Source organism: Bemisia tabaci, unplaced genomic scaffold (assembly GCF_918797505.1).
Source record: "Bemisia tabaci unplaced genomic scaffold, PGI_BMITA_v3".
In the NCBI taxonomy this organism is placed as follows: domain Eukaryota; kingdom Metazoa; phylum Arthropoda; class Insecta; order Hemiptera; family Aleyrodidae; genus Bemisia; species Bemisia tabaci.
Genome location: NW_027311769.1, coordinates 1 through 11,111, shown reverse-complemented (window position 1 = coordinate 11,111; position 11,111 = coordinate 1). Strand labels below are relative to the sequence as shown.

The following is an 11,111-nucleotide window of genomic DNA, read 5'->3' as shown; positions in this document are numbered from 1 at the left end:
TGGTTGATGTGCAAATCTGAATCCTAAATCTGTAGTAACGGTAGTTGTGAAAACTAGATGGACGCACAATGACAGGTACCTTGCTCCTCACTTACTTTCTTATGGATGTTCTCTGGTCTCTCCAAGGTTCTGGTTTTGCGTTGCGCTGAAGCCAATGCTTCAAAAGTAGCTATAACAACCAGACTTCGGAGATACCAATTAACAATCCTAGCAGTCACCAACTTCTCCAGCAAACCTGCATAGTTGTCTATTAGCAGCTGAAGAAGCAATGGAAACCGTATTTACCTATGACAACAAAATTTTTTCCATCGGAACTCTGACAGTAAGTATGAGGGGGAACTATCACCTTTAAGGCATGTTTCTCCATGAATTTTCTTGTTGTTTGGCATTAAACTAAATAGAACTCATGGAAAATGAAGCAAGACTTTACAAGGAAACATGTGAGGTTCGTCTGCTGAAAAAATAGAATAAGGTCTAAAATTCCTAATGAACATCACCAAGATGGTTCTGCCACCAGCAGCTCATTTTTTAAGGCACGGATCAAATTACTGTGGTTATCTATTATTCTCACGGTGCCCATCAAATTATAGGTAAGAAACCTTGTCCTGTAATAATAATGGCATGGAATGGTGGGCTCTAATTGGTAACTTGACCATCCCCAATAAGGTATCGAAAGAATTTACTTCTTATAAGATCCTTTGCGAATAAAGCCAAGTAAATAATATGCAGATAAAAGTCCCGTGCGATGTGTGAAGTGTATTTGTATTCAAAGGGAAGGGATGAAATGTTCAAAAGGTAACGTCCAAACTTGCAAAGTTGTAGAGGTTCTAGGCACAAATTGGACAAGGTGCCGCTAAGAAATGACTAAATGAATTTTTTATTGTTATTAATTACGGAAAAGAGGAAAAGAGAATCAGACCGAATGCCAAAATTTGAAAAGTGTAGGAGGGTGGTGTGGGAGCCGAACCATCTTCGAGATACCAGGGCTGCCAGAAACGGGACTTGAGAAAGTGCACAGAATTTGAGTCCAAAGTACAAAATAATCCGAAATTTTGGGGGAAAGTACAAAATAATCCGCGAGAAAGAAAGTACACAAATAGTACACATTTTTTTCAAATATACACAAAAGCACGCCAAAAGTACTTGGAAGTCTACAATTTGATCCCACGATTGAGTAGAATTAGGTAGAATCAACCATTGAATAACAGAGAGGGATTTCTGCGGGAATTTTAGCCTAATAAATTATTTGCGCCACTAATTCGGCGGGAAATTTTAAAAATTCTTTGAAAACTCGAGATTATTTCCTAATTTTGAAAAAAATTGTACACAGAGTACACAAAATTCGGCGAAAGTACACAATTAATCCGAATTCTGAAAAGTACAAAATAATCCAAAACGAAAATCGATAGTACACGTGTGTACCGAAAGTACACGTTCTGGCAGCCCTGAGTGAAAGCTTGCAGCCAACTAAACGGCAAGGAACAAAAATCTATAACTTTGAGAGAAAAAAATTGAAAACTCGAGATTATTTCCTAATTTTGAAAAAAATTGTACACAGAGTACACAAAATTCGGCGAAAGTACACAATTAATCCGAATTCTGAAAAGTACAAAATAATCCAAAACGAAAATCGATAGTACACGTGTGTACCGAAAGTACACGTTCTGGCAGCCCTGGAGATTACGGGCGGCGAGCGGCAACCTGATTGGCTACGAAGATTGCCGAGCACGGCCGAAGGCCTACTCGCCGCTTGGTAGGTGTTGACGGCGGTTTGACAAACAGCAGTTTTTGGTGTAATGTGGTCCGGAATATCTGGGCCAATCTGTTCACTCTGAGCATGAGCGTAAATTTAGAGTTAGAGGTTAGAATCCATTAAGTGAAATTGGTAGAAATGTATGTATTAAAAGGCATTGAATCACAGGATCAATTAGTTTCTCGTAGACTTTTCCCCTAATACTCGTGGATCGGGAGACTTGTAATTTAAGTAGTATTGGTGATGTGATTAGATTCGTGAAAAAGTGTAACCGCATTGCTTGCTTTTAACTAGTGCTTATGGTTTTGATGCAGTGATTGTCATCAGTTAGTTTCCTCTACTACACGACCGCACCCTTATGAAGGCAGATGAAGAATAAAAGTGGTTACTTCAGTTGTTACTCTTTCTCTAAATTTTATGTTTTGGCGTCTCCGCTCCGAAATCACAAGGCTGCCGTGTTCCCTAGCTATGCAGATCGCTTGCTAAGTCTGCCCCCTGTGGAAAGTCTATTCATACCTAAGTTCTCTCCGGTTGGAATTTCTCTACTTCAATGTACGCAAAATAATATTTTGCAGCTGAAGAACACAGCATCTCTCTTGCGGCTATGAAACAATCCAGTTTTCTCTCTGAGCTATTAGATTTCATGATGTGCTTGACTTGACTGTAGCTTGATCAGTTACCTAGTTCATCCAGGATGTCACCATGCTCTTCCACAACTCTTGTTGTTTAAACAATTAATGGGCTCCATTAATTAATGTTCGACAATGTTGTGGAAAAGCACGTCGATAGTCCGTCCAAGCATCGAAGGAGAAGTACATTTGTATGAAGGTTTGTCAAGTCTGGCTTAAAGTAAGTCATGTACCTACCAGCCTTTCACCTATCAGCACATCTTAGAGCGCAAGTTTTCTGACAAATAGACCAATTCTGCATTGTCAGAGGTCAGACAATGATCTACCTTTTTTAGAATCCTTTCAGATGTTCCAGTAAACTGTAAACATCAAGTAAACATAACCTCACTTTCTTTTTTTTTTTTTTTGCTGGTTTAGTGGCTTATATTCCGTTGGAACCTACAGCCATCGATAGACAGTATTTATTGTCCTTAGACATCATAGGATTTAGGCACATCCATGCTCCAGGCTTTCAAATTTTCAGGGATTAAGGCCGAGTGGAATCTGTTTCTGCAGATCCCCTCGTCAGTTCCATGAAAATTTGTCGCCACCACCGGGATTCGAACCCGGGACCTATTGGCCTAGAGTCAGACGCGCTGACCACTAGGCCAACCTGGCCGGCCAACCTCACTTTCTTCTTTTACTTTTACACAGAGATAGAAGAGATAGCAGCATAGAGTAAGAGTAGTTAGAGGTAAACTCTCCCGAATAGAACCCCTAAGAACTATACCATCATTGCAGCCTGATTAGAGGTTTTTTTGAAAGTTGATTTCTTACATACGGAAAAAAATCAGCGATTCTCGGAAAATTTGGGGGAAAAAATAGGAATAGTTGGTTAATAAATTAGGTATCGCTCGGCATATATAAGAGCTCCGCCGAGTGACGGAAAATTTCAAGGGGGATATTGTGGCATTTTCACGTAAAACTTATGAAACTTATGCGAATGAATGAGGCTGCTTATGAACCAACAAAAAAAATGAAAATTCAATTTTGAATTTTTTATGAGATAAACTTCGTTGGAAAAAAAACATTGTTAGTTCAACTTGCAAATCGTCGGCGTGATTATTGTTACAGGCTGCGGAACCAACCCGTAAAAAGTACCTAAGTTTAAATGCATGGGAATATCCACCGAAAAAATTAAATTGCTCATTTAACAGTTTTGTACTTACAAACTGTCCGACTTGTTCCAAATGAGGAGCTTGGAGGACAAGGCGCATAAATGCAGTTTTTGAAAAAATTAAGATATGGTATCACAGCAATGCCCCGCAGTTTATTGCCCCGTGAAACTCAGCCTGTTGCTGTTGCGCGGGGCAATGCAACTAAAAAATTAGTGCGGGGCAATGAAACCAAATTTTTGCAATCCCCCGCAGGAATGAAATAAAATTGTTTCACAGCCCCGCACCAAAAAATTTAGAGTTTCATTCCCCCGCAAATTAAATTGCTGATTTTTCATAAAGTTAGATTCTTTCAAAGTCATCATAAAATTCTGAACGACATTTTCCATTCCTTGGAGTTTCTACTCAACAGCCTGGTCTATTTCTTCTAAAAACTTCATGCAAGAAAAAAACAGTTTGCAGCAACTCAACATTCACTGTGTCTAGTTCTCCTGAAGAGGTAAGATATTTCAATTCCAATCGTCCTATATTTTAAAAACACTTTCAGAATCGCACTTCACAGGATTCCCAACACTTCCAATTTCTTCCCTTTCAATTCATAGGAAAGTTAATAAGCTCATTCAAAGTTATTTCTGGTCTTTGTACTTTTGGAAGAAAGTAATAATAATAAAAAAAAATCCTACATGCTATTTCTTTGAAACAAATGCCTTCCAGGAGATTGCACTTTTATGATGCAGTGCATTGTTTTTCTGTCAATCTTTCAATAAATTTTAAGGTAGATTTTCAAGAACTTGATGATGTGATTTTGCTGCTAAATCTCTGTTAATAACTGATCTAATGCGGAAAAATCAGTTGAATCACAGAGTGCTAGTAGCTTTCATTTTTCCATGAGGATCCCAGCAAACCAAGCACTTCGTAAAGAAGTTCTAGAAAAAAAGAATAAAAAAACAGGCATTAGTGATTATTTCCTCATTGAACAAATAATTATAAGAAATTGCAAAATAGCTTCCATCGTTTGAAATGTTTACACCTTGGCATGTTGGATACAGAATGAAGTGAGTGACCAAAAAAATAAACATCCGTAACATTGAGAACTACAGATAGAGGGCATACATGAGGCAAAAATAAGTGACTGCTGGATTTTTAAGTCATGCTAAATAAAGAATAAATTTGTTGTTAAGTATGATAGGTAAATTTCTGTATTTGAATTTTTTCTTGCGTTTCTATTTTTAATATTCAATTCATTTTCCTAAATGAAAGTCCCGTCACAGAATTTTTCTACTTAAAATAATTGAAACCTAATGTTTGACAATTGACTGATAAGTACCACTGGTAAGCATAGTGAAAATTGAGAGCCCAACTTCAGCTTCTAGGAGCAATCCCTTCAGCTTTTTATGATCTTATCTGTGACTTAGTCAATATTTAAACCATGTAATTTACTGTCAGGAAAATCTCATTGTATCTACTACAATTGGATTCATGTAAACCTACATTTACTCGATCACACTCGAAGTATTTCGACAGTGTGAGTCGGCAATCACATAACTCGGTTTGCGACATCGCAGACTTCCTGTCATACTTTATTTTTTAAAAAGAACACTAGTCAAAGGCAATTCTTTAAAACTGCCGAGATTTTTCTTCTCAGTGGGAAGAAAATTCAGCATAAACTTCAAGGAATGATGTCCATTTGTTCTCCTTTCAAAAAATTTCATAGAGCCGGAGATTTCCAGACACCGCAAACAATATATGTGATTGCGGACTTACACCGTCGATTTGGGCTACTGAGCATTTTCAGGAACTTAATGAGAGATTCATTGAATGGAGGAGGGGTAGGGCATGAGCGTAGCAGTAGAGGTGATAGAGTTAGGGAGTGAGGGTTCAGGAAATTCACTCCAGATAATCTATAATTGAACCCAAAATTTGCAGATGGGCATTTTCCACACAATATTCATAATCATTTGAGGCTGAACGTTTGACAAAATTGGTAAATCACCAGACTATGGCGCGATGTGCCACAGATCTGTGCATCACGCTCAAGATCACCATAGTAATCTGGAAAATGCACTACAGTGTGTGCACCATGCACCAGGTATGATCACAAATTTCAGGTCTCTTTCATCTAGGTGAAATCTGCCACAGGCTGGTTAGAGTACTACTTTATGTTTACTGCCAACTGATCTTTAACTGTTATAAAAATAACTACCATCTAAACTTAAAAATCAATGTATGGTCAACTTAAGGTTGAACTTCTAAGCAGGTTGTACCAGCCATTACGCAGTTTCAAGCTTGCAAAAAAGCGTTTGAGCATGTGTTGGTGCAGCCACAGGCATTCTTTTTGGATTTCTGTTGAGGACTATTGTGGCATCAAGATGTATGCCACATTGCACCATAGCCTGTACAATTCCAGGGCTTGCAATAAGTTACAGAATCAGAACACTGTATCATCTGGTGGGGATCATGGTCTTTGCACTGCGCATAGGTACTTCGACTACTGCCAGAGGGAGTATCTACTTACAATGTGCAAAACATCAGATTCCTATTATTATGTTCATGTTGAACTTGAGATACTTGATTAAAAGGAATACTTGCTTACCATCAGAAACTGCATGAAATGCCCGTCTTTTCAGAAGAATTTCGAATTGTCGTTGCGAAACTAGTTGCAGTTTCTAAGTGCACTTATCGATTCTTTCATAAGAATGAAGAAGCTTAGATTTCCTTCAAAGTGGGTATAAAATAAGGACCATAAATGAGGAAGAGTTGAAAAATTGATTTTAAATTATCACAACAAAAAAGTAATGCCCAGATAATTATAAACACTGAGTTTCGGGCCAGCCAGCATGAAGTTAGTATTTAGTAAGCTACGAGTAACGCAGAGAGTTTTAGGTTATGTTGATGTTTTCTCGTTTCGCTGTTGCCATATGGTAATTCCTTTAAAAGCTCTTTGAGAGGTAATAAGTCAACTTTAGACATAACTAATGTAAATTTAACTTTATTACTGACATGTCTCACTGTAATCGCAGTAAGTACATGCCATTTGTGTTGAAATTACAAAATCTATCTGTAGCCCACTACCTCCAATTTGGCTCCACTGTTATTTTTGCTTTCCCAACCTTCCAAATCAGATGTGCACCATACGATTTGCCGAGCTCATCAGCTCATCACTTAATTCTACAAAGAAACAACAAGTTTATGCCAAAAATCTTCAGCTGATTAATAAAAGTCGATCTTAGTAAGCCCTTAGTCGTAGATAAAGTGAAAATTTAGAGATTCAATGGATGTAATATTTTAATGAGGTTGGCTACACTGAGATCGCGGGGATTTTTTTAGCGGGAAATCCTCTGATACTTAAATTCTCGCAATGAACATTTTCAATTTTATCTGACGAACGGGGGTGTTTTAATTGTTTAAAAGCCCATCCGGGTCGACGAATATGCACTATTTTTCACGAGGAATCGGGAAAAAACACTTTTAAAGGCGATAAATCATTAGTAAGGAAGAAAAAACAGGCCGAGCGCAAAAAATTTACGCATCTGAACACAGCTTGCTTTCTTTAGTTCTTATTCAGCACTTATTTGGTGATGCGGATTTTTATTTTTTGGTGCACGTGTTTTTTTTTGGAGGGGGTGGGAGGGGGTTGGGCCAGTGGCACCCTTTTTTTTTAATTCATTTTCTTAAAGTTTGGAGTGATCTGAGCTTCCATGATTTTTTTTAGATTTTTTAAAGCCCGAAATCACTAAGAAAACCCGTTTTGAAATCGCTAAAAATCGGACCCGTTTGAAACGCTATTTTTTTTTCGCGCCATGGTGATGACGTAGACAGGCGAGGAAACAACAACTTCCCTATCTACCGTGTGTAATGTTACCTACGTGTGTCATAATTTTCTGAACTTAGGTAGTTTTTTTGAAATCATTTGAAAGTATTTTTTGGAATTTCTACGTTCAAAATTCCGCTGTCGAGTCTCGATATGTTTGATACAACTCTTTTCGAGTTTAATCATTAATTGTCGTATACGAATGTAAACCTAACCTTGATCACTTGCAAAACAATAATATTGCTAAATCATACCCAAGAATAGTCACGAAAATCAGAAAATGACCAGTAAAGTGAAGTGTTTTGTGCGTGATTGTGGAAATTCAAGTGATTCCACACCGGGAAAAATATTTTTTACAGTTCCTAAAGGGGAAAGGAGGAGGCTATGGTTGCAGATGGCCCGAAGTCAGTGCACTTCTTTGCAGTCCTCTCTTCGCTGCTGTGAAGATCATTTTGATGTAAGTAGGTACTTTATATTATGCCCCTATTACTATGACTCACTCGAGCAATTGAGTCCAGAGAGGTGCTTTTTGGAAAACACTTATCCGATTGTTGGGTTTTTCAGTTCATTAACCACATTGCAACGCAGTCTCATCAACATCCCTTGAGCGTTAAGCATTTGGCAGACATGTTGGGCATTAAACTAACAAGTCTGAACTCAGATCACTGAACAGGATATTTTAGATTCAGTTTCTATCATCACAAAGAACTCTGCCTCTAGTAATATCTCTCATTGTGAAATGTGCTCCGACATCATCAAACAGCGCTCCAAAGAATTGCCTCAATCCATTGGATTTACATACAAATAGGGGTCCAAAAACTTTTGGCATACAACAGTGATGATTTCAATTTTCAAAAGTTCTACCCAGGAAATGCTGTAGAAGTGAGAATTACCCATTTGATACTAAGGTCAACGACACTATGAATAAATGTAATAAACCAAGAATATATCAACTATCAAGTGTTACGCAGCTGCACTGCTTATCATCATTGCTGCAGAATTTGTTAAGTAAAATGCAGCAGAACTTAACTCGCAAGAGCCACGCTTTCTTGTAAGTCATGTAGTGAAAGCAATCTGCTATTGTCGTACGGATATTAATTTTTTTTTTCTTCCTTTGCAGGTAGAAAAGGATGTTGAAAATTGGATCCAGAATAAGGTGATGATGGAAAGCGGGTTGAAACCATTTCCTTGGGTCCTCAGGAAAGATGTGACTCCCCATTTGTTTGACTGTCAGAAGGACCGTAAAAGGTCTCACACACTTTCAATAAGGTCTGCCGTAGAGAAGAGGAAGAGAATGGAAGTCCTAAAGGACATATCAAATACAGATGCTGGAAGGTCTGATGTAGGAGCGGCAGCTTTGGAGGTAATGTACCCCTTTCTGAAAGTAAATATTGACTCATTTTATACCTTCTTTTGTTCAATGTTATAATTTTTACAAAATTTCTCCTCCGGATTCATGCAAAGTAAAATTCCTAAAGAATATGTGAACAAACTATTAGATTTAATTTTCTAAATGGATCCATCAGCGCAAGATGATATCTGCCTTGAACTATGTAAATCAGTCTGGCGAGTGAAAACATTTTCTTACTTAATTGGTAGGCAACGTATAGTTGTACTGTGACTTATTTTTTTTTAAGTAATTGAATATCCTCCTTGTTATCTTTTCACAGTATCCAGTAACAGAGCCTCTGGAAACAAATGTGGAGCCTGCGGTTCCATTGCAAGTGATTAATGATGTATCAGCCTTTGTTGATGACCTGTCTGTTAATGACATTTCTGTGGAATGTCATGTTGAGATCCATACAAATTTAGAACCTGCCCACAATACAGCAGCAGCACTTCCAGAGACTGTCATAAATTCCACTCCTGAATATCGTTGTGAAGCTCGAAAGACAGTACGAGATACCCACACTCAGGTAACACAATCATTCATTTAAATTTGCAATCAATCACTGCTACCCAAAAATCACTGTAAAAATGAAGTTTAGGATAAGTTTTGGGTAAACCTAAAAAACATCATTGGAAACGGTTCCATTGAAATGAGAGTATGAAAAATTTGTACCTACTGTGAGACCAAAATATTTGTTAAAAATACCTCAAGATTCAAGATTTATTTATTTCAAAAATTTAAATTTACAGAAGCACAATAAAACAGCTCCATATGCCAAAAAGAGCTTGTGTGGCATATGTTACTGAACCAAATGAAATAAACAACAAGAAAATAACTAAACAATGGTTGGCATAGCCTGACAGAACAAAAAATAATATTTTTAAGCTCAAATAGAAAGAGAAAAATTTGCGACCAAAAAAAAGTGAAATTGTAGATGCAGAAGAAAGACAAAGTATGAATGAATAATAGAAAAAGTGGTACCTTCATTAATTGTTAAATTAAGAGGAAAATGAACAGAATTTATTGTAGTAGGAAGGGTTCTCTCCAAGACGTTAAAAAAAAAAAACCATCTTTTCTTCATATTTAACTAAGCTCATCTTTCTTTTTTACAGACTGCTTACCCCAGGTATCGCAGTGAACACACTCAAACGAAGGTTGCGGCTACCAAAGAAAGTTCGTCGCAGACAACGCAAGGCAGGGTTTTCTGGCATGACGTCTACTCAATGGAGGAACTTGAAAAGTCCTTAAACGAAACACATCTCAGCATCGCTACAGATAATGCTTCAGCATCTGAGTATGTACCATCAGAAGTCACTAATACTTCTGTTGACACTTTACCAGATGAAGTGAAAGATCTTCACCTAGGCGTTACAGTTGCGACCTGTAATATGCAATTGATGGAGAAATTTCCCCGAGTTTTTGTGGGACTAGATAAGGAAACCATGTTCCTGGTTCCATTGTTACAAAAGCACACTGGCTTAGATAAAAGGAACATATTTGTAGCTCTCAGAAAAATACGCTTAAATGAATCCTCTGAAGTATTGGGGCATATTTTTTGGCTTCATCGGAGCTCAGTTTGTAGAATAGTAAATGAGTCAATTCCTAAAATTGCAAGGTTCATGGCAACATGCATCAAGTGGCCAAGTCCACAGATAATTCAATCTAATGTCCCGCTCGCTTTCAGGGCACATTATTCTACAGTACAGTCCATCTTGGACTGCTTTGAGGTTGAGATAGAAAAATTTTCTAATCCATTGTTTCAATCGTTGACTTGGTCGGAGTACAAGAAGCGCAATACAATTAAATTTTTAATTTCTAGCACACCAGATGGTCTTATAAATTTTATTTCTGGTGCATATGGGGGAAGAGCAACCGACTGCAACATTTTACGTGATAGCGGTTATCTTGAAGTTCTGCCTCGCAACACATTAGTCATGGCAGATAGAGGATTCAAAAATGTAGAAAGTCTCATATCAGATAGTGGCTCCCGATTAGTACGCCCTCCTAGTGTTCATACTGAAGAGAAGACCGTAAAGAAGGGAAATTCTGAGAAAGTAGTAAAGGAAACAGTGAAAATGACTAAAAGACAGGTTCGAGAAACAAAAGTTATTGCTTCGCTCCGCATTGTGATAGAAAGAGTAATAGGGCGCCTGAGAAACTTTGAAATGGTAGATCATGCTGCAAATTTCCACCATGATTTGCTCAGCTTAGCAAATAATATTGTTGTAATAGTCTGTGGACTTAGTAACCTTCAAGGACCTCTGTTTCTGTAGTTTCTGACTTGATGCTTTATTTTCCTTTTCCGACTTATTTCTATGTTATAGTCAATTTTTACATGAAAATAAAATGAAAATAATAAGATTTAACTTTGTAT

The 11,111-nt window shown here is 37.5% G+C and overlaps 1 protein-coding gene and 1 long non-coding RNA gene across 2 annotated transcripts; one reads left to right on the top strand and one right to left on the bottom strand.

Moving 5' to 3' along the window:
- Positions 1 to 1,846: 1,846 nt before the first annotated feature.
- Positions 1,847 to 7,114, bottom strand: LOC140225907 (uncharacterized). Its single transcript, XR_011900759.1, has 3 exons — positions 6,130 to 7,114; positions 3,048 to 4,462; positions 1,847 to 2,765 (listed from the first exon to the last, which is right to left on the bottom strand). It is a non-coding gene; the product is annotated as an uncharacterized lncRNA (long non-coding RNA).
- Positions 7,115 to 7,177: 63 nt separating this feature from the next.
- Positions 7,178 to 11,098, top strand: LOC109034698 (uncharacterized). The gene is made up of 4 exons (XM_072305916.1): positions 7,178 to 7,804; positions 8,468 to 8,710; positions 9,018 to 9,263; positions 9,850 to 11,098. Exons 1-4 carry the CDS (start codon positions 7,628 to 7,630, stop codon positions 11,008 to 11,010), a joined length of 1,827 nt encoding a protein of 608 aa, XP_072162017.1. The 5' UTR covers positions 7,178 to 7,627; the 3' UTR covers positions 11,011 to 11,098.
- The last annotated feature ends 13 nt before the right edge of the window (positions 11,099 to 11,111 follow it).